This window comes from Gasterosteus aculeatus, chromosome 21 (assembly GCF_964276395.1).
Source record: "Gasterosteus aculeatus chromosome 21, fGasAcu3.hap1.1, whole genome shotgun sequence".
NCBI classification, from domain to species: Eukaryota; Metazoa; Chordata; class Actinopteri; order Perciformes; family Gasterosteidae; genus Gasterosteus; species Gasterosteus aculeatus.
Window position 1 is genome coordinate 4,880,364 of NC_135708.1, and position 23,910 is coordinate 4,904,273.

The window sequence follows — 23,910 nt, forward strand, 5'->3', positions numbered from 1 at the left end:
GAAGAAGGAAGTGAGTAAATAAAGAAATGAGTAATGAATAAGTTGCTTTATTAACCTTATTAACCTTCACGCAGAGCCGTCTCACAACAACACAAACTACTGAGCTCGCTACTTCAGGTGCAACTTGAAGCTTTCATTCTGCACCAAATATCACACTTAAGTCACCAACAAAAACACACAAAGCACAAGCACACATTTGATAACAGGGTGGAGTTTATCTCCTCACAAAGTGGAGTATTGAAAGTGTTAAATGGGATTTCCCGCCAAAATAAAAGACAAACAGCAGCAGCATTGCCACTAAGTGCAATAAAACACGCGTTGTGCAGCGTGGACAGAAAGAGGAACGGCTTTAACTTTCCATCTCTTAATAACATGGTTATTGTAGCTGAAAGAAATGATTACAATAAAGTACATCCTCATTCTGCTCTAAAGCAGGTGTGTCAAACTCATCGTAGGTCACTTTGATCTCCAGCCATGTCCAGGGCTGATATGAAGGTCCAAGGTGATTCTATGTGGACGTTTCTCCAGGTTTCATGGCTCGGCTTCACCTCCTCACGCACAAACGCATGAGGACCGTCACCGACTACTTCCTGGCTCCCTGATGGGAAGCTTCCGGATGCTTCTCTTTTTGAGGTGAATGCTTTTAATTTGTGTCGTCAGTGAAATGGATTTCTGAAGATGATTCAATGAGAGGACGATCGGGATCAATCTCTCTATGAATAAATGCTACTGACTGATTAATGCTCAAAACAAGCTCACATGGGACAGTATTACATATTATATTTGGACGTCCGTGACACTAATGCACACTTCATATGTATTTGTGTCATATGTGTGTATATAAGAGAGTTTGGGTAACCTTCAATATTTATCTCCATAAGATATTTCTGGGCTTTTTAGGAGCAAAGAACAAGTTCCTGTTGTCATGCAGAAGGAAGTATTAGAATGTGACTCCAAAGCTGAAGTCATTTAGTGAGTGTTACACACTAAATGAAGACTTGATTCAAAGATGTGTTGGTAACAAGGACAAACGGCCACTACAATTAGCATGTTTAATAAAATAGTTGTAATATGAATCAAACACAATAGTCATTTATGTCATATAATTACTGTACACATGAACAGCCACAATGTAACGTTAAGACCTGAGCAGCACAGCATTTCTACCTTCCATGTGCTCAGAGTGAGTTACTTCCTCTGTGGGGAAACACTGTTAGATCATCAGCTGTTAACAGCCTCATATGGTTTGGAGGAGTAAGAACATGATGTAGAGTCAAAGGGAGAGAGAACAGTTTCATTTTCTCTTTAGTTCAACACTGATATACAGAGTGAAGGTAAAAGATACAACTTACATTTTAAAATCAGAGTTTGTTGTGATTTCCATCATTGTGACCGTGGCACATGGAGTACAGAGGGTGTGCTGCAGACCGCAGGGTTGGTGGTTCAAATCCCAAGTCAAGACGGCCAAACCCCTAACTGCTCCCCAGGCGCCCTTATGTTGATTAGATCTAAGGAAGTTATTATTGCATCATGCTTTGAGTTAAGGTTACATCATCACTACTAGTTAACGTTTGAATGGTATTCAACGTTTAAACATATAAGGATTTAATTCCTGATCGATTATCATTACAGGCTTAGACTTTTACTTTCTTAATTGGCTTTTTAGTTTGAATTTAATTATGACTGTAGGGATTTTACCTTAAGATGATTGGGTTTTTGGGGTTTCCTCTTCTCTCTCCTGTGGAAGTGTTTACGCCGTATTGTATAAGTTTAATCTCAGGTTTCATTGAGTTGGACTTTTATTTTGAATTTGCTCAAGTCATAACTGGTTTGATTTTCTTGGAGCAGTTTGAGATTTTTTGCGTATAATTTGACCTGTATTGATAGCGTTTTGACCTGTATTGTAGTTATTACTTTGACTCAGCGTTTTCATTGACTGTCTCACTTTCAGATCCAGTAGTTTACTTTGCATTGCTGATTTCAGTTGTCGATCTGATTCAACACGTTTTGTACGTTTCATTAGTTTAGACTTTACATCATTTGTCTCCTCATAGTCAGTGACACAATAGCTCCTGGGACAAAAGGGACAGCTCAGGGTTCTTTAGATACACCAGGTTGCATCATGGTTACTTTTACAAGGACCAGAGAGCAGATGAAGATCAGATGGAGCCCAAAGAAAGAGAAAGGGAGTGGAGGAGGATGAAGAGATGCTTGAGAAGATGGCAGAAGAATGGGTGGTTCCCAACCAGGTCACCACCTGCGGGTGAAGACAGGCGCAAGGTGTGGAGGGAGACTGTAGCAGCAGGAAACCAAGCCACTACGGCTTATGTGGGAGCCGGCCGCTTAGATAAGTAAGAAGAGACGTGTCTGCACCAAGCGGCTGCTCGCCTACTGGAGGGCAGTCCACCCAAACACCCCCAAACCTGCTGTTGGACTGGCAGAAGAAGAAGAAGCAGATTGTGAGCCCGGTCAAGATGTCACCCCTCTCAGTGCAGACACCCATGCCCCCCCTCAGCTGTACCCAGAAATGACAGCAGCTGCACAGGAGAGGCCAGGTCCTTCCCGCCACATGCAGAGAAAAGGAGAACTTCAAACAGTCCCTTTGTGAAACCCAGCATCCAGAACAAGAACCTCTGTTCCATCTGAGAGGAGGAACGGGGGAAGTCGTGAGCGATGGAGAAGATGAGCCTGAGGGAAACAACAAAAGATGACATCGTCACATGAGGGTCACGAGGGCGTGGTGGTGGAAATAGAAGAGGAAGAGGAAGCAGGTAGCTGTGAACATGAACACCAGGGGGCCACAGAAGAGCTGTCCATCACATCAGGACTCCTGTCCATCAAACCACATGTGCAGAGAACCCATCCAAACCACGGCGAAGGAGGAGAAGCTGCTGTTGGAGGACGTCCTCCTCATAGACATTCTCAGATATCTGCAGCAGAAGCAAACAAGAGACAGCAAGACAGGAGACGACTGCAGGTGAGAGACAAACAGCCCCAATACCCCGTCCCCCCCAGAGGACAAATATCCAGCAGGTAGAGACCGTTCAATGGGTCTCCAGCAGACAACGTGGGGACAATAGAGGACATGGATGTTATATATGTGGACAGGAGGACCATTGGTGCAGAGAGTGTCCCAGGAGTTATGAAAGGGACATGCGACCAAACGCTCCACCACGGCTGTTCTACACAACGCAGCACGGCAGAACCAGAGGACGGGTCCACCTCCCCCCTCATACAACCCCCATAACAACTAACTGGTGACACACCGACGCCCACTGCTTCCCAACAGCCCAGATAAGCAGCCTTAGTCTCCCCAGTTTACGACTCACATTCCAGGTAGAAGAAGGGAGAATAGAGAGTACAGACTATTGAGAGTGTCAGAAAATAGATTTACAACCAGTACGAAACATTGATTTACTAATAGAGGGAAACTGTCAGTAACAATGAGACACGGTTGTGAAAGATTTAAATGAGCAATGAAGGTGATGAGAATTGTTGTACATAGTGTCAGTTTTTTGTATTAATGTTGGTAGTTTTTTAGTCAACTCCTAAACTCAGAGATGGGCTGTAAATTGTTGAGTGCTGCTATTGAGTGTAAAGTGCACGATACACTTGATACAGTATCTGGATGATGGAAGCAAACGTCTGATCAAAGGAACATAGATAGCAGCAGTACATGAAATAGGGAAACTTGTTAGACGGTCATCCTGTAATGGTACAACAAGTAGTACACACTGGAAGCGAATGGCGTAAACAAACAGATGGTCGTCCTTGTTTCAGCCCACTCAGCTCTCTTTCCCTTTCTCACTCCGTTGAGACTTGGTCGAAAGTCTTTCGGAGACCCTTTTTAAAATCCTGGATGGAATTTGTTCCGAGCAGTAAGAGTTTTTATACACACATGTGAAGGCCATCCTCAGTGGCAGGTGCAAATTATAATTAATAGACCAAAAAAGAAGAAACGCGGATATGAATACCAAACAAGATGTGAACCGTCTATGAGATCGAGTCGACCGCCCTCCCTTCTCAGGACACAGCTAGTGGTGTGAATCTTGTGGTCTGAAAGCATTGTTGTGTGCTCACAAACCATGCGATCGTAGGCCGGCTCTTGATCTTGTAACCGGCGGCACATATTGGCCTCAGTGTCAATGAAGGCATGCAGCTCGCTCACTGGCCTTTTCAGGTAGTGCACTTCATTGGGGGCACGAGAAAGTGCCATATTCACGTTGTATCCTGTCGGAGGAGTCCAGAGCAGTGAAGCGCCAGCTCCGGGTCTCCGGTTGTTTCCGTGGTACATGGTGAATATCAATAAAAAGACTTGTGGAAAGCCTGTAAAAAGGCGTTTGATAGACGGTAAACGACTCAGTGTAGTCTTTAAAAAGACCGGTGGAAAGCCTGTAAAAAGGCTCAAATCCTGTAAAAAGGTTTTTGTTTTGATGGTAAATGACTGAATGTGGTCTGTGAAAAAGGGTGTTGAATCTTTCAAAAGGCTACTTAACTCTGTAACGAACAGATGTCGCTGATAAATTCTCTGGAGAAAATATCTGAACTGCTCCCTCTGAACTCAGTAAGACAATGAACAGAAACATCTGATTCCGTTTGCAAATATTCTGATTCCGTATGCAAATGAATGTTGGAATAATACGCACTCATGTGGGGCGAGCATTCCGTCACCATGGAGACGGGGTACAAACACGGCGCACAGTAAAATATGTATATACACACACACATCTCATAAGCAGCACGTTCAACAACGTCTCTAAAATTTCAGCCATTAACAAAGACTTTAATACAAGACATTGAAGACATTGTTCTGTATCACTATTGGTCAGAAAGTAACCTGTATTTAATTTGCCTACCTGAAACCCTTTGATGCTCATCTCAGAGTTCAGGGCCACCGTGATAGAGAGGGGGAGCTGCTGCTGTTCGGCTGTGCAGGAACCACTTCCTGTTGACCTGCAGACCACCGAGCCGCCACGCTGGAACACAGAAACCTGAGAGGAAAACACACGTTTCATATAGAATATGACAGAGGAAGTAACCCTCGCTGTGTGAATTGAGACTTTAACACTAACTGTGTCCAGGGTGACGGGCAGACCCAGAGTCCGGCCTCCTTTATGCGCCTTTGCAGTGAGGACGTCGTACCAAACCTAAAACACAAGCAGCCCTTCATGTAACAGGCGCCATGAGGTGACTTGTGAGCCACTAGAAGACGTTTGTTACCTGCTGCTTGATTTACCTCACCAGATCCAGGAAGAAGGACTCGCACAGCTTGAACACGCGGCTTGGTTACAGGACTGGCCAGCAGTGCTCCACCTACATACAATCAAAGACAGTTAAGATCATAAAAGTGAGAACTTCACCCAGTAAAAAAAGGTATTTATCACCAATCATATACTGGTGGTCCACAGCGAAGGTGCTCTGTTCTCCTGGGAACTCCACCCAGAGAGGTCTGTGCGCGTTTGAATAAAACAAGCATTTCCATAAGCTCTTCTTAAAAAGTGGATCTACTGATGTTTTAATGACCAACTTAAAACATGACAAACATGGACCTCTAGTGTCAGAAAGCAGAAGGTAAAGTGGACAAACAGCCTGCAGTACTTCCACTGGGCAGCAGAGGGAGGCAGACGGAGGTGTGAGCCAGGTGGAACAGAGTAAACCAGTAAGGCAGCAAACAGGACCTGAGGGCACAAGAGGCAACACTCGGATCATTACACACTGAACAAAGAGGACTGTGCACGTCGACGCTGATATTTAACAAGGCCACCTCCTCTTTGTCCACTAAGACACATTTTGACGATTCGTCCTGTTTATTGTTTTTTCACGCTAATTGAAAAAAGACCTAGGAGATGATATTCATTAAGGGAAAGCAGTCGTTCCTGGTGGATCCAAATGGCTGTGACTCATTTGACTGAAACAGTCAGAGAAGCTCTGTTGGATCGCAGTGCGGATGGCGGCGGTGACTTTCTCCCCAAACAGCTTCGTCCCCTTTGCAGACTGAGAGCTCCCGGCGTCTCGCTCGCTCTGCGGCTCTCTCCTCCTGATCGCCCTTACTGCATTTTAAAACCGGACCAACACCATCAAAACACATTCAGCTCAGCTGAGGCCGATTGCCTCCACCTGCCACGTTCCCTGAGCCCCTCCCCCCCTCTCTCCCCCCCCTCTGCAGACGAGCAAAAACCACGGCCACCACCACACCAGAGTTCTGGAACGTTTTTATAAAGGGCCTAAAATGTCTGCGAGAGAGAGGCCTCAACCACTCAACAGTTTGACACCGGGACAGAACATTCCAGTTCAATGTTACAGCACCAAAGTCCCTCATTGGGAGCAACTCTACTTCCATTTGACCATTTTAGACATAAACTCTATTCAGTCAGAGAAACATTACCAGGCCAACGAGACCCCTCATAGATCTGCCCGTGATAGATCTGCCCTTGATGAAGTGCCCCCCATCTCTGGCCTCATTAGACAAACACCAACCGGGGTCGATCTTGATGTGAGGATCGGTTATCACGACCAACTGACAGAGAAGAAAAAAATGCACCATAATGATTCGTGACACCCAAAAACAAACAAGGCCGACAATGTACGCTAGAAACTCACCTTCCTCTTCCTCTCCTCCAGGTGGCGCTGCAGGTTGGCCGGTTGGGGGGAAAAGCGCGGCGTCCCAGGTGAAGTAACGCTTCCCCTCCGCGTGCTCGATATCCATCCAGATAACGTGGCACGGGATGTCGTGGCGGTCGAATCCAGCGTCCACAGCCTTCACGTCAGCCTCTTCGTCGTAGATCCAGCGGCTCTGGTGGTACCCGAGAGGAAACAAAGGGGGCGGGGCTTGATATCCTGAGAGAGGGAGGAGAGACGAGTAGCCGTGACTTATGGATCATGTGAATATTGTCAACATGTGCAGAAACAAACTAAGAGGGGAAGTGATACAGAAAGCATCGTGTTCCTTCTCATTAATGTGTGTAATTTGCAACATACAAGACACAATAAACAGTAAACAACCTGATATCTGACGCTGCATCCTTATCATCCTTATCTAATCCTGTTGTGGGGGGTTTCTTTCCACATGCAAATAGTCCAATATATTGTGTGCTGCACACTGGTACTGGGTGAACAGCTGCTGTGGACCGGGCCCGAGCAGAACCACGCTGTCCATCACACCTCTTTCTGTCAGTCTGTGGCTCCATGCGCCTCGTCTTCAGTGGGGGAGTTTGGCCGTGCTTAGAGAGGGAGGGGTTTGTAAAGTGGTTAAATGTGCATTTCTATATGTTTTCCAACATAAATGTAGTAATAAACGGGTTTATTGGCTGTTTGCCAGCAGGAGGACAAAAAGCAGCAGCAAAGTCTGCAGGACGGATCAATCGTTCCCAGTCACACAAACGGGATGAACTACGCAGCTGAAAGAAGAAGCTCTCTGACCGAGGACCAGATACTGTATGAGAAGCACACAGGAACAATACTCGCCCGAGGAGCCGACACGCTGTGACCCACGTTAACAAGCGTCTCAGGCGTTCAGCCAGAACACCCAAAGTCCGGTCTGGTTTGTGGGCCACTAACAGCGGAACAGAGGCGTACGGGCCGAGGCGGCTGTAAAAGTCGTACGCAAAGACATCCGGCTCATACAGCCGGTGAGGGTCCCCGTCACTGCCACGGCACATGAACTAAAGATCATCAAGGGATTGTGAAAATGAAACATGGATGTTCCTGCTCGTGTCGTCTGCTTGTAGTTCATGTGTGTACCTGGTGTCTCTGGGCTGAAGGCCGTCGGCGTGCTCTGGTACACGAGGCTGAACCCGTGGAGACAGAGGTCGGACCCGATGCTGCTGGGACCTGGAGACGGACAACACGTTCATTTATACTTTAACTAAATAGAGAAGGTATTTTAGCGAAGATCATGCTGGTGTTCTTCTCCGGTCCGATGCATTAGACGAGTGAATATCTGTGGGAACTAAACTGTAAATATCTACAAGGCACAAGAGGAGTTTCAGTATCCGCCTCCATCAGAGAGCAGTGCAGCGCTACTCACATGAAAGGAGGAAGAACTTCTTTGCAGCTACAGAGACTTTAAGACATTTTGTCTCTCAGGTTTCATGTATTTTATTTCTTGTTTAGAGCGATAAACGGGTACGTTCATGCATTGTATCATTTTCCTATGATTCAGGGACACTGGAGTAAGATGGACTGTTGCACATATGTTGCTTATTACTTTGAGCTGGTGTGATTGTGTCATATTTTCTGATCATGTCATTGTGAGGAGTTGTGTGTTGTGAGTCTTGCCGTGTTCGTCCTGTGATGTTGTATGTGGGATGAATGCAGCGTCACTTCTTCTTCTTCTTCTTCTTATTATTACTTTGGCCACAACACAAATGTAGGATGGAGAAAAGTGCATCACTGGGTTTTTGGGCCACAGTGTGACGAGCTGTAAAGAAAACATTGATAGGTATGAAAGCCAAACGGTTGCCAGTCAGTACACACCTGAGCCAAAGAGCAACACCAACACTAAGTGTCCACTAGTGTCCTGTTCCAGTCAACCGGATGCTTTGTCCAATATTCACTCTGCTTTTTGTTCTGTCTCTCTAGCTGCTAAATGCTCCACTTTGGTCCCCACGCAGTAATAAACGTTGTCTCTGGTGTGGGAACTTCTCAACTCTAAGATGCAAAAACCTGCTGCATTGATTCAGTGACATTCAGTGATTATTTATTTGCAGCTTAACTGTGGCTATTTTCATCAATAACTTTTCTGCCAGCAGATCAAATTTAGCATCTCCTGAAAATGAGAATGCAAAGGAAGTTGTAGCGTGTGTATAAAGGCTCAGTGTTCAATGTGGGGGTTCAGGGTCCCTGCAGAGTCAGAATACAGCAGATGGACTCTACTACCCTTTCCACCACAGAGGGATGCTGCTGAGCCTTTGTTGTGGCTGTGCACTCGTGTCTTTCATCAGGACCTGACATTCCATCATTCATCATTTTACCATAACATTTGTTGTCTTGGCCAAAGTTCGACAGTCTTGTGCATCATGATGTTCAGGGCAATGGGTCGACCACAGCAGGCAGTTGGATTTGAATCTTCTCATCTGCTGATGCAAAGATACTTAGAACATAAACGCTGACAAAGGAACTAGACAGTGTTGTAGACGTTTTTCACTTTTTCACACGAGCTGGGAACCTTCAGGAGCCCCCAGTGACCCCCAGTGACCCCCAGTAACCCCCAGTGACCCCCAGTGACTCCCAGTGACCCCCAGTGACTCCCAGTGACGCACCGCACCCACGTGTTCAATAAATGAAGAAACTCCGGACAGACAGAAGACATGTTGGCCTGAAAAGTTCAAATGAAAAGCCTTTAATAAAAGAAAAGGTGTTGTCTAAAAAGAAGATCTCAGCTGAGGATCCGCTGGTTTGTGCATCAACAGGCCACAGAGGAGCTCATTGACTATCACATAGTGACCGTCTCTTGCTTCCACCAACCAATCAAGAACAATGGGTGCTTACAGATATTTATAGAGTTCAGTAAAGGTGTGAGAAGCAGTGTCCACACCCCTGGACACGTGACGCCTCCTGGTGCGTTCAAGTCGAGTAGTTATTTACAGAATATAGTGGTGCAATGAGGTATTACATTGGATGGCGCGTTCACTGTAACTCTCTGGGTCAATATAAGTGATACAAAGTATTACATGAATGCATTTTGATTGGTTACATTACATTGAACACGATCATAGCTGTGCATTGGTGTAATTCTATTGATTAGTGTCAACATGACAGCGGTGTCCCACTATTCTCATGTCTTTATTGATCACATAGTGTCAGAATCAGGGCTGTATCCTGGTGGACACTAAATGCATTTTATCCATTGGTCTAATTCACGAAGCGTCGTCAGTCTGACTACTGTAACTCTCTCCTGCAGGTCTCCTGCTACCACCATTCCACCTCTGCAGCTCATCCACAATGCAGCAGCTCCACTGCTCTTCAACCTTCCTAAGTCCTCTAAACATGGTGCTCACGTACCGTGCTGTGAATGGATGGGGTCCAGCTTACATCCAGGACCTGGTCCAACCCGACATCCCGACCCGCACTCTCCGCTCTGCATGTGATAAACTGCTTGTTCCTCCTCACTGAGAGCAAAGGAACTCAAACAGTGAGTGTGATCCAGAATGCAACGACGTAACGGTGATCCTACAACACTGTTCTCCTCATCTGGAAACTTTCTTCATCCACTGCAAACCCTTTTATTCCCCCCGTGAGTTCGCTTCATTCATCCTGGTCGGTGTTTACATGCCGCCGGCGGGCAACGTGCACGAGGCACAGCGGACACTCGCCGACCAGATACGGCGTGTGGAGCGGACCAACCCGGACTCTTTAGTTATTGTCCTCGGGGACTTTAACAAAGGAAATCTCAGCCATGAACTCCCTAAATACAGACAGTTTATTAAATGCCCACCAGAGAGGAGAACACGCTGGATCACTGTTACACCACAGTAAGCAGGGCTTATCACGCCGTCCCTCGTGCTGCACTGGGACACTCTGACCACGTCATGGTCCATCTGATTCCTGCATACAGGCAGAAACTAAAGCTCTGCAAACCTGTGGTGAGGGAATTCAAGAAGTGGACCAGTGAGGCGCTGGAGGATCTTCGGGCGTGCTTTGACTGCACAGACTGGGATGTTTTCAGGACGGCTACTGACAGTCTGGATGAGTTCACAGAGGCTGTAACTTCCTACATCGGCTTCTGTGAGGACAGCTGTGTACCATCATGCACCAGGGTGAGTTACAACAACGACAAACCTGGTTCACAGCGAAGCTCAGAACACTACGCCTGCAGAAGGATCAGGCATTTAGGAGTGGGGACAAAGACTTGTACACAGAGGCAAAATACAAGTTTAGCAAGGCGGTGAGAGACGCTAAACGACTGTACTCTGAGAAACTCCAACAACAGTTCTCAGCAAGTGACTCTGCTTCGGTCTGGAGAGGCCTCAAACACCTCACCAACTACAAGCCAAAAACCCCCCACTCCATGAATGACCTCCGCCTGGCAGACGAGCTCAATGAGTTCTACTGCAGATTCAAAAGACACTCAGTGTGTTTACATGATGGTATAATTGGAATCTTTGCTTAGTGGGACTACGCTATCTTTCGGGGGGAGGTGCTATTATCCCAATATACATGGCAGTGAATAAATCGAATCATTGGCCGAAAGCATGTCATATCCGATACGATAGGTGACGCTGTTTTCATTACAGCTAGTTGTGATACAGCCATTTCCGGTTGACCACTTCACCACTACCAACAACAACCAACAACAACAACATCAGACAACATTATGAGAAAGATGGCGAGCGGAGAGCAAGGTGAAGCTACATCCCTCTACTATCTGCATGATGTTAATAGGAGCACAGCGAATGCGAATGGCGCTATTGGCTGATTTGATAACGGAGAGAAGACGCCGTCGGGATCTCAAGCATGCGCAAAGACGTAAAGTCCAGTTCCTTATCCGATTCACCGTCACATGCCGCAATAGTCGAACTATCACCTGGATCGGATCGAGTTATCCAGGGGTGTCAGTCGGATCGTAGTCGGACCGGACATAGTCGGACAAAGGTGTTTACATGAAACGGATAATTTGATTTCAGTCCGACTAAGCAAGTTATTGGAATCCATGTAACCACGCTGAATGTCCTGATCCCATCCCCCACAGCTCCACCAACCTGCTGCAGTCCCCCACCCCTTTCTCCCTCCCCCAGCCCATCAGGGGCTCAGGCCTCTTCATCTATATCACCTTCCCCTTCCCTCAGCCTCTCGGACCATCAGCACCGGTTCCCCCCAAGGATGCGTTTTTTCCCCTCTGCTCTTCTCCCTGTACACCAACAGCTGCACCTCCAGTCACCAGTCCGTCAAGCTCCTGAAGTTTGCGGATGACACCACCCTCATTGGACTGATCTCTGGTGGGGACGAGTCCGCCTACAGGTGGGAGTCTGACCATCTGGTGTCGTGGTGCAGTCAGAACAACCTGGAGCTCAACGCTCTAAAGACAGTGGAGATGGTTGTGGATTTCCGGCGGAACAGAGCCCCACCCTACCCCATCACCCTGTGTGACTCCCCCATCACTATTGTGGATTCCTTCCGTTTCCTGGGCTCCATCATCACCCAGGACCTCAAGTGGGAGCTGAACATCAGCTCCATCACCAAGAAGGCTCAGCAGAGGTTGTTCTTCCTGAGGCAGCTGAAGAAACTTAACCTGCCAAAGACAATGATGGTCCACTTCTACACGGCCATCATGGAGTCCATCCTCTGCTCCTCCATCACCGTCTGGTACGCTGCAGCCACAGCCAAGGACAAGGGCAGGCTGCAGCGTGTCCTCCGCTCTGCAGAGAGGGTGATCGGCTGCAATGTGCCGTCCCTGCAGGACTTGTTCGCTTCCAGGTCTCTGAAGCGAGCTAAAAAGATCGCGGCCGACCCCTCTCACTAACCCATAGCATTATTTTTTATTTCATTCCTCGTGCACTCTTGTCTTGTTGTCCATTGTTACACTGTCCACTGTCACGCACCAACCGCCAAGTCAAATTCCTTATATGTCTGACATATTATGGCAATAAATCTTTCCTGTTTCTTATGAGCCTCACTAAGCTCTTGAATAGATGAACCAGATGAAGAACATGATGATTGGTTGTATTGTAACATTAAGTGAATATGGATTGTTGATGTCAGTGAGGGATTTCACATTCATTTGTGGTGTGAAAACATGGCAGGTCTCCCTGCTCGATGTCGCACCGTCTCATTCATTCACTTGGCTCATGACGTCCACCTGAATGTTCCTCTTTGGCTAAAAAGTGCCCTAAATCGGTTGGGAAAGCTCGCATTGCCTGAAACTGCTCATTAGCGGCGTTTCCGCGCTGTTTTTAGTCGATCGCCACCGAGCTAAAGACTGAAATGACAACCAACGGTCGCACAAAGTCCAGCTGTTATTTAGATCACCGCACTGATATGAACGCTCAGGTCGATGTAACATCACATTATGGCTCATTTCAGTGCACCTCGTGACTCACTCTCCACCAATCAGAGCGCTTGATTTCACCCGTATTATAAAAGAATATACGATACGGGACATGAAACATAACCTGTAGTCCAAGTGCAAGCAGCCAGTTGATGGTGAATTTATGCTACTTTGTTGAATTCATATGTTTGTGAATGTGACTTTGAAAGAGTCAGAGCCTCCAGCCACCAACCTCACCGCACGTCACTGCCAGCAGCTCTGTGAAAGGTCCAACGTCTAGTTTCAGAAGATCTAAGGAGACTTCTACAGGTCAGAGGACCGTCTGAAGAGCTTTGCAGCACTTTCATTAGAATTTGTATTTTCGATGCAGAGGTCTGCAGACGTTGTTTGTCTGACCCACAGTAAGAAGTAAAAACAGATGAAACTGATGACTAACTGTCACTCAACTAATAAACTGTCCATCGACAGTCTTCAGCATCTGGTTTTCATGATGATCAATGACAGAAGCTGGAGGAATTACAGTTTGTGTTCTACATTCAGTCACATCTTACTGTGTGCAAGCAGGCTGCTTTACTGGCTGTTCTTACCCACAATCCTTTGCACAGCAGGTATATGAGCCAGAGGGTTCAAGGTGCCATGTGATGAGGAAGTAGAACACTGCATGTAACAACATGTCCTTTGTGATTTGGCAGGCGGCTTCAGACTGATACGTGGGGAAGTTGTTCCGCCCCAACAGGTTCAACCTGATCACCAAAGTGGAGAGAAGAATAAAAACACTCTCAGCTCAGACTCTGTTGTCTTAGTGGATGTTTTTATTCAATATAAACTCTTCACTACATTTGTTACAAAGGTTTCTGCTTCATCACGTGTTCCCTACTAGTCTACATGTAGAAGAAGACCAGGTGACAAAGAGGGGCGTGCACGGGTCCTCTGAACCATCTGGTCCAACAACAGCATCCAGTCTGTTGTCATAGCAACTCTTTAGAAGGTGAAAGGATCGTTCCACAGATGCTGGTTTTGATCCTGAAAGACTCTTGTTGAGCCGTGAGGAGGATTCTGTTCACGAGGACCTTTGACCCTGTTAACAGCTCAGACTGAGACTCAGTCAACCAGTCAGACTGCATACTTTGATGGTGACGTGAGGACACACCCTCTCTGATGAAGGACAACAAGCTGCGTCACTTCACTCCGTCTGATGGAAGCTGAAGTGAAGCACGGAGCTCCTTTTCTACACGGACCTGCTGAGGACAGAAGAGAGCTGCTCACTGAGGAAGTTCATGTCTACGAGCTCAGTAAGTGCAGCTGTGATTGGTTGAATGACATCATTGATGGTCGTGAAGGTGTGATTGTTTAAAGCTGGGAAACAAGATGGCGCCTGTGTGAGCAGGCAGAGAGAAGCTGCTGTTAGTCTGAATGATGACGCTGTGATGAAGAAGAGGAGCTCAGTCTGATCTGGGGTCTGTGAGGACTGTTACTGATGAGGAGGGGAAGGTAGCAGACGGGGGGGCACTAGGACCCAGCAGGGACCACAGAGCTCACCTGGGCCTTTGTTCCTGAAACACACCTGAGAGACGCTCTGTTTGTCTCACCTGCTGCTTCAGTCCTTTAAGTCCACAAAGCTTCATGTTCATTTCTTCATCTGCTTTAAACACATTTAGTCACTTTTTAGTGTTTGACTGTGTTTGTTTTCTTTGGTCTTCAGTTTTTCTCTCATTGATCAGCAGGTTGTAGTCGACCTTTTACTAACTGATCACATGGTGAAGTGAAGCATCCCATCAGGAGAAAGCTTCCCCATGTTACCATGGTAACCACAGTGTTTCCATCAGGACAGCTACAGGTCACCTTACTGGTCTGTGTTTTACTGACTTCTGGACTCTGAAGAGGAGAAACAGCACAGCTCCATCTGCTGGAAGAAGACTGATAACATTCATCTTGTAAAACACGACATTTATAGGATGAGCATTTTAACAGAGTTTAAAAAGGTAAAAGGAAGTTTGTCTTTCTCCAGAAGTCTAAACTTGAACAGACAACAAACTGAAACGCAGAAGCATAAACTAGGCTTAAGTGTGCGTGTTTATATTTTAATACTAAGCAGAACTGTCGGGAGGCGGATCAAAGTCAGGGAGGGTGCAGGGGCACATGGAGCAGAACATACAGATGCAAGAGTCTTCTGGTCAGCGAGAGGTTTCATCTTTTTCTTAGGTGGCATTTTTGCCTTCTACTTTTCCTGCTGTAGGAAAAACGGGATCACGTGGGAAGCGGCATGTATGCGCAGACGGCGTGTGCGCATAACAAAATGGCGGCCGCCGTTCAGAGTGTTGTTCGTTGCCACACAGCCACCACCGGAATATGTTCTATTTATTCCACTACACACGTTAAAACATCACCGACCTGAGTAAACACCGCATAGAGCAGTTGAAACGTGAATTCATTTACTACTGAGAAGTTTGTATCGTTATTGTTGAAATGGAATCTGCGGTTACTGGCTAGTTGTTGTTGTAGCGGCTAAACTAGCACGTCGCGGTACTCAAGGGGATCATGTCTGCGCAGAGTTAATGCGCAAAGGCTTGAAGCGGCGCTTGTCAGGTCCGCTGACAGGTTTCTTTCTGCTAGTTAGCCGCCGCCGATTCTGCAGCGTCTGTCCTCGTTGAGAAATTGCCAATACTGGTTCAATAAAAATAATGTTGTATGGTTTGAGTATAAACAACCTTTTGTTTGGTTTTACAGGACTGATCTTTGCACCACACTTTTGGTTCCCTTCCACCTATACTTACTTATAATATTGATATTATAAAACTATACATATCTCGTGTTGTCATTCTGCATGCTGAGTTTTAGTGGCCTATTTAGTGATTTAACATAAATAACGTCCTGATGGACCGCTGCCTCCTGCCAAAGGAAAGCGCTTAAAAGAAACACGACATTTATAGGATGAGAATTTAAAATGACGTCTCTTGACACGTTGTCTCAAGACAACAACACAAAGTGTCCCATGAGAGTTTTAGTGTTGAGGTGAATGAGCTCTGTGTGTTTGTCCTGATGAAGATAATAACGTGTGAGCTCTCCCAGCAGGTTGGTGTGAAGGTGTGAAGGTGTGGACTCTGCTATGAATCAGGCTGAGGACCCAGAGGACGGAGTCCCTCCCTCTGAAGCCCCTCTGTGTGGGGAACATGACAGCCAGACCAAAGCTCAGAGGTGAGAGGACCATCTCCAACTGTCCTCCACTCGTCTCCATGTCCCAACGTCTCTGACTCACTGACTCTGCTTCTACATGTGTGACCAGGACCCACCAGAGACCAGGACCTGGACCTGGACCCAGCTGTGTGTCCATGAAGAGTAACCGGTCTATGGGTCATCCTCCAGACTTCAAAGATGTTGGTCCCTCTGTTGATGCAAGGTGAGGGTCTCAGGCTGATGATGAGGTGTTTCTACCAGACTCTCTGGTGGAGGTTCTGGGTTTCTTGCTCCAGGGCCCTTCAGCAGTGTCCAGTGAGGGAGGGAGAGCTCCATGGAGGACTTGGTGAGACCTGTTGGGACTAAACCAAACTGACTGGTGAATAAAACAGTGAGCTGAAAGACTGAGCTGTTGATTCTCAGTGGGACCAGCAGGACCAGTAGACCTAAACCACTACAGGGAGTCATGTGGTCCACATCCAGACCTCACGTCATGGACCTTTACCTTGTTTTGGTCTCTGTGAGGACGGACACCATGTGAGCTGATGCTTCATGATTAGATGATGATGTGATGATGTAATCTCAGTGTTTCTTTCAGTTCACATCAGCAGAGAGGAAAGTCTCCTGAACCCAGATGTTTGTCCATGAAGAGTGATCGGTCTATTGGTCGATATATTGACTTCAAAGATGGACACCGTTCTTATGACACAGAGTAAGTAGGGCCCTATAAAATCTGATTCATTTTTCTCAAATTCCAGTTTAATTTTTCCCACAAATTCTCTTTGTTTTTTAATTTTTGAGAATCTGTTTTTTAACATTTTATGCTGAGACAGTGAATTAAGAACTGATATGTAGACAATATATTCAGTTAAAACTGAAAACTTCCATACATAGAACCTTATTTCAGGCAAAAACATGCTGCATGATAAAAACATGGCAATATCTTTTCTTGTGTGTCCAAACAGAACAGTATTTAAAAAAAAAATTCAGGTTTATTGGTTTAAATTAAACAAAATACATGACTAAACAAAACATGCCGTTAGTTCTTTGTAAGATCAAACTAAGTAAGAATAGTCCTGTCAATATCTACTAACAAAGGTGCATAACAATTGCAACAGCCCGTGCAGTAAACAATAAAACATTTTGGAAATTCAACTGAACTTTGGTGTAAATATCAAAAACATTGTAAACTTCAATTCCAAGTGCAACTCGGAGCCTTAGCTTGCACAAACTCCTCGCTGATGAGGAAGCAGCATCTTCTCTTTCTAGCAGGCAGATCTCATCCATGTCACAATGGAGAATGATTTGCAGAGCTGCCAGGTCTCACCCACCAGCGTGATGACATGGCAGAGGCAGGTTACATGTACGCTGTTGGGCAACACTCCTCTCAGAGCCTCCTGTATTCCTTCAGACAGTGAGCAGCATTATCAGTCACCACGGCCCAGACGTCATCACGCTCACATCGTTGTGATTGACAGAGAATAGAATGGCTTTGGAAGTATTCGCATCTGTCCACGAAGACAACATCAATCAGAAAGTACTGTTGTCCAACGCCTACGATGAAAGATAAAAAATAATAATAACCATGATTAGTATTGTGCGGCACGGTGGTGTGGTGGTTAGCACTGTCGCCTCACAGCAAGAAGGTCCTGGGTTCGATTCCGCCAAGTGGCCTTTCTGTGTGGAGTCTGCATGTTCTCCCCGTGTCTGCGTGGGTTCTCTCCGGGTTCTCCGGCTTCCTCCCACAGTCCAAAAACATGCTCTGGGATTAATTGGGGACTCTAAATTTCCCGTAGATGTGTGGATGTGAGTGTGAATGGTTGCGTGTCTCTGTGTTGGTCCTGCGATTGGCTGGCGACCAGTGCGACCCCCAGTGGACTGATTAGGAATAGCAGCTACTTTTATAGAAAAGCTATTTGTGTCTTTCTGTAATTCTCACAATAGTAAAATCATCCAGCGGGCTGCACTGGACCCCCCGGCAGACCAGATTTGGCCCTCGGGCCTTGAGTTAGACACCCATCATCTAACTGGTCTGTGTGTGTTTAAGTGTGACTCATTAACTGTAAACATCCTCAGATGTAAACACAATGTGAGCTAGTTCCTCCACATCAGGATCAGCAGAGGTCACATCTCGAGACAGCTGCAGGTTTCTGGAGACAGATGACTGAGACTGAACATGTGATTAGAATAAGCTCAGTGCTCTGTGGACCAGCTGACGTGGTCTCTGGACTCTGTGCAGTGGTTTGGACAAAGTATCGTCAGTAGACTCTGTGAAAAGGTCCCAAGACTAGGTTCAGAAGATCTAAGGAGACTTCTAGAGGTCAGGGGACGGACTAAAGAGGTTTGGGGGAGTTCCATAGGACTTTGGACCAGATGCAGAGGTCCGCAGACGTTGTTTTATGACCCACAGTAAGAACTAAAACCAGATGAAACTGATGACTGTCACTCAACTAATAAACTCTCCGTCATGATCGACAGTCTTCAGCATCTGGTTTTCATCATGATCAATCATGACAGAAGCCAATATCTTTAACTGATGTTGTATTGGTGTTGATGGTCCAAACACCATGTGAGCTGATGGTTCATGTTCCTCCACAGAGAGGACCAGGAGAGCTCAGAGGTTCCCACAGGTCCGTCTGCCCAGCAGCATCAAACACACCTGGACTCCATCTTCATGGTGTGTACATGAACAACTACTTTTACATCTCTCAGTTCATCATCATCTCCATGCTGCACTTTGTAGACCAGTGGATTGTCCGTCTGTCCAACATGGACCTGATGGTGGCTTCCATGTTCTAGTTGGTGTCATTCATAGAATGTTCTGTTCCAGCTGCTGGAGGAGAACATTCTCACTTTTGTGAAGAACGAGCTGAAGAAACTCCAGAAGGTTGTGAGTTCAGATTACCCAGAATGCTTAGAGAAAGAGGATGAGGAGGTGCTGGAAGAGCAGAGGAGGAGCAGAGAGGCCTTTGTGAAGATCTCAGTGCACTTCCTGAGGAGAATGAAGCAGGAGGAGCTGGCTGAGCGTCTGCAGAGCAGTAAGAGGATTTCTCTACAGACTTACCATGCTGATAAATGAGACCTTCACTAATGTCTCCAGAGATGGACAGAATATATTCATGGTCATTCTCTGAGGAAAGGACATGTTGAAATCTATTCTGTGACTCATTGATCTTCTTTGTTGTCTTCATTCAGGACTTCTTGCTCCAGTTTGTCAGCGTGAACTCAAATCCGACCTGAAGAAGAAGTTCCAGTGTGTGTTTGAGGGGATCGCTAAAGCAGGAAACACAACCCTTCTGAATGAGATCTACACAGAGCTCTACATCACAGAGGGAGGGACTGCAGAGGTCAATGAAGAACATGAGGTCAGACAGATTGAAACAGCATCCAGGAGACCAGCCAGACCAGAAACAACCATCAGACAAGAAGACCTCCTCAAAGCCTCAGCTGGAGGAGAGGAACCAATCAGAACAGTGATGACTAAGGGAGTGGCTGGCATTGGGAAAACAGTCTTAACACAGAAGTTCACTCTGGACTGGGCTGAAGACAAAGACCACCAGGACATACAGTTCACATTTCCATTCACCTTCAGAGAGCTGAATGTGCTGAGAGAGAAGAAGTTCAGCTTGGTGGAACTTGTTCATCACTTCTTCAGTGAAACCAGAGCAGCAGGAATCTGCAGGTTTGAAGAGTTCCAGGTTGTGTTTATCTTTGACGGTCTGGATGAGTGTCGACTTCCTCTGGACTTCCGTAACAATGAGATCCTGACTGATGTCACAGAGTCGGCCTCAGTGGATGTGCTCCTCACAAACCTCATCAGGGGGAAGCTGCTTCCCTCTGCTCGCCTCTGGATAACCACACGACCTGCAGCAGCCAATCAGATCCCTCCTGAGTGTGTTGGCATGGTGACAGAGGTCAGAGGGTTCACTGACCCCCAGAAGGAGGAGTACTTCAGGAAGAGGTTCACAGATGAGAAGCAGGCCAGCAGGATCATCTCTCACATCAAGACCTCGCGAAGCCTCCACATCATGTGCCACATCCCAGTCTTCTGCTGGATCACTGCTACAGTTCTGGAGGAGGTGTTGAAGACCAGAGAGGGAGGAGAGCTGCCCAAGAGCCTAACAGAGATGTACATCCACTTCCTGGTGGTTCAGTCCAAAGTGAAGAAGGTCAAGTACGATGGAGGAGCTGAGACGGATCCACACTGGAGTCCAGAGAGCAGGAAGATGATCAAATCTCTGGGAAAACTGTCCTTTGATCAGCTGCAGAAAGGCAACCTCATCTTCTATGAATCCGACCTGACAGAGTGTGACATCGATATCACAGCAGCCTCAGTGTACTCAGGAGTGTTCACTCAGATCTTTAGAGAGGAGAGAGGACTGTACCAGGACAAGGTGTTCTGCTTCGTCCATCTGAGTGTTCAGGAGTTTCTGGCTGGTCTTCATGTCCATCTGACCTTCTTCAGCTCTGGTGTCAATCTGCTGTCAGAAGAACAAACAACCTCGCCGGTGTCTAAAGTCTCTAAAGACGAACCTGAACCAAAGCTTCTCTACCAGAGTGCTGTGGACAAGGCCTTACAGAGTCCTAATGGACACCTGGACTTGTTCCTCCGCTTCCTCCTGGGTCTTTCCCTAGAGACCAATCAGAGTCTCCTACGAGGTCTGCTGACACAGACAGGAAGTCGCTCACAGACCAGTCAGGAGACAGTCCAGTACATCAAGGAGAGGATCAGTGAGGATGTGTCTCCAGAGAAAAGCATCAATCTGTTCCACTGTCTGAATGAACTGAATGATGTTTCTCTAGTGGAGGAGATCCAACAGTCCCTTAGATCAGGAAGTCTCTCCACAGAAGAACTGTCTCCTGCTCAGTGGTCAGCTCTGGTCTTCATCTTACTGTCATCAGAAGAAGATCTGGAGGTGTTTGACCTGAAGAAATACTCTGCTTCAGAGGAGGCTCTTCTGAGGCTGCTGCCAGTGGTCAAAGCCTCCAACAAAGTTCTGTAAGTACAGAGAGAGATAATTCATACATCAGAACTTAAATATGCTGCCATCTTTTATACTTACTGCTTCTTCTTCAGACTGAGTGGCTGTAACCTCTCAGAGAGAAGCTGTGACGCTCTGTCCTCAGTTCTCAGCTCGCAGTCCTCTAGTCTGAGAGAGCTGGATCTGAGTAACAACCACCTGCAGGATTCAGCTCATCTCGCCGTCGTAGACGAGCTTTGGCGTGTTTGGCAAAGCGCCTTGAGCGCCGTGTACAACCAGTATGGATCAACCCATTAACCAATTAATCCATATATATAAGGCGCTCCGGATTATAAGGCACTGTCATTTTGTGAGGAAATTAAAGCCTTTTAACTGCCCCTTGGAGTGCGGACAATGCGGTATATTGACTTTAATACTACAAGAGGGCGCCCCGTTTGTTGACCAACGACAGGCGGACAAGAGCAGCCGTTTCCAGCGAGAGCCTTATTGTCCGTTTAAATTGTTTGTGCTTCATCAATTAATGTTTCACATAACTACTGTGCCGCATTATAAATATTTTTTTATTAATTTCAAAGTCAATTACTCCACAGCATGAACATCATCATTGTTCATCAGGATTTCCGACTTCATAAAAACCTTTTTCCACCAGAAGATGAACCTTATCTATGGAGCCAGAAGATCTAATCGAAGAGACTAAACTAGGGACAAAAATCTGTTTATGTTTCCATCACATCATCGGATCCTTTTGGAACCAACACATTTGATACGGAGGGAATTAAAACACAATGTTGGCTCACGATAAATCATCACAGGGTGTGTGATGTTATTTTAATATGGTTCATTGAGGGAAATGGGAAAAGCAGAGGTGTAAAAGAGACTGAAACTTGGATTTCTGGCGCTTCGGTGACAATCTGCTTGGAGTTTGATGGTTGCTCATTTAAGGTGTAGATGGTAACTGACATTACATTAGCAAATAAAGATCCTTTTTAATCACCTTCCTGTTTTAGTAGTCTATTCTACACTAGTACTTGTATAAACACTTAACTGATTGTATATGAAATAGAATTTAATTTTAACATCAATGTTATTTTTCTTGTTGATTCTTGTCTCCTCAGACTGAGTGGTTGTAACCTCTCAGAGAGAAGCTGTGACGCTCTGTCCTCAGTTCTCAGCTCCCAGTCCTCTAGTCTGAGAGAGCTGGATCTGAGTAACAACAACCTGCAGGATTCAGGAGTGACGCTGCTTTCTGCTGGACTGAAGAGTCCACACTGTGAACTGGAGACTCTCAGGTCAGGATTCAATTAAAGTCCACTTGGTGTCTTTATTTACATCCATGGTACATTTCTGACCTTCATAAGATTCTTTCTGCTTGCATGATTTAAATCAAATATGTCTTTTACAACTATTTCCATAAAAATGTCTTTATTTTCAATATAATGTTTCAATGTAAATATTTGACATTATAAAGTTAGTAGTAATGTTATAATGTTGTTGATGTACATTAGTGGGTGTTTAGTTGTGACTGGAAACAAGTCAGTAACCATGTTAATGTGACTCCTCTGTACCTGATAGTATCTCAGTACTGCAGTGACCTTCCAGCCCTCACAGCTCCCTCAGATCATGTGACATGTGTCTTATTCTGTGTGTCTGCAGGCTGTCAGGCTGTCTGATCACAGAGGAAGGCTGTGCTTCTCTGGCCTCAGCTCTGAGCTCCAACCCCTCCCATCTGAGAGAGCTGGACCTGAGCTACAATCATCCAGGAGACTCAGGAGTGAAAATGCTGTCTGCTGGACTGGAGGACCCTCACTGGAGACTGGAGACTCTCAGGTATGAAGAGGCTGCAGCCACAGACCATCAGTCTGGTAGAGGAGGTAGAGCTGGAAACCTTTTCTCTGTCCCACTGTCAGCCTGGTTAATGAGACCCTGACACGCCAAGCTGACCTCAAACTACCAGAGACTCATCAAACTGTTTGTGTCCCACATGAGACCATCAACACAGACAGAAGTAGTGAGGAACAGTAGCCAGGATGAGCCTGAACAGGGAGGAAGGTGATGAAAGCCTTGTTTCTCTGGAGCTTTGTCTCCACGTTATAAGAGAGGACAGTGTCTCCTGACACGTCGACGGCATCATGGTGGGTTGATATGAGTCAACGTGGTCACGCTGCAGGTTTGTGGGCTCTTAACAACTCAAACAACACTTGGATGTTTAGATGCTGGTCCTCTGCCTCCAGTGTGTGTTTGTCCTTTAGTCCAGACATTATTATTAAGAGACATACAGTCAGAGAAACAATCTGTTCAAAGCGTCTTGATGGATCATCACAGGAGGAACGTTTGGTGTTTTAAAGGAGTTCAGCTTCACCTGCTTTTGGTGCTTTGCTCTGAGAGACGGTTCCCTGGATGATAAGAGTGGACTTGTTGAAGCTACAGGTGACAGTCGGCCACAGACGCTCAGTGAAGAACCAACAGCTGATGGTGGACCTGGAATTAGTATCAACTATATCGTAGAAATGAACAGAACATACCAAAAACACCCTATCCAGATAAATGTTGCCATCCGGATGGAGTGAATGTGATTGTGGTTGGATGAGAAGTGTTGGGAGCGGCTAGGGGGTCGTATTAGGTTACTAGCAAATGAGGAACTAACTTATGGACATTAATAGAATTATTAATAATCACTAAGATACTTCTCAGAATGAATAAATAACGGGGCACCACCCTGAGCTAACAGGGACCAATAACCAATACTATAAATCAAGTCTCATAATTGAT

The 23,910-nt window shown here is 46.2% G+C and overlaps 2 protein-coding genes across 2 annotated transcripts in view; both read left to right on the forward strand.

The window, feature by feature from the left end:
- Positions 1-23,910, forward strand: part of LOC144390234 (protein NLRC3-like) — a 48,087-nt gene that overhangs the window by 17,551 nt on the left and 6,626 nt on the right. The window contains exons 11-12 of the mRNA XM_078096676.1: positions 22,257-22,430; positions 22,795-22,968. Of these exons, the coding sequence (XP_077952802.1) occupies positions 22,257-22,430; positions 22,795-22,968 (348 nt within the window). The remainder of the gene's footprint in view (positions 1-22,256; positions 22,431-22,794; positions 22,969-23,910) is intronic.
- LOC144390290 (protein NLRC3-like) lies at positions 14,094-22,184 on the forward strand. The gene is made up of 8 exons (XM_078096779.1): positions 14,094-14,277; positions 16,055-16,180; positions 16,269-16,382; positions 16,758-16,871; positions 18,758-18,836; positions 18,990-19,197; positions 19,355-21,158; positions 21,237-22,184. The coding sequence occupies exons 2-8, from the start codon at positions 16,092-16,094 to the stop codon at positions 21,436-21,438; spliced, it is 2,610 nt and encodes an 869-aa protein (XP_077952905.1). The 5' UTR covers positions 14,094-14,277; positions 16,055-16,091; the 3' UTR covers positions 21,439-22,184.

Excerpts from the sequence above, each read along its gene's own strand:
- LOC144390290 (XM_078096779.1), top strand. The coding sequence starts at position 16,092 with ATGAATCAGGCTGAGGACCCAGAGGACGGAGTCCCTCCCTCTGAAGCC. Across the intron at positions 16,383-16,757 it reads GGTCCCTCTGTTGATGCAAG|TTCACATCAGCAGAGAGGAA; the intron begins GTGAGGGTCTCA and ends TGTTTCTTTCAG. Across the intron at positions 18,837-18,989 it reads ACCTGGACTCCATCTTCATG|CTGCTGGAGGAGAACATTCT; the intron begins GTGTGTACATGA and ends GTTCTGTTCCAG.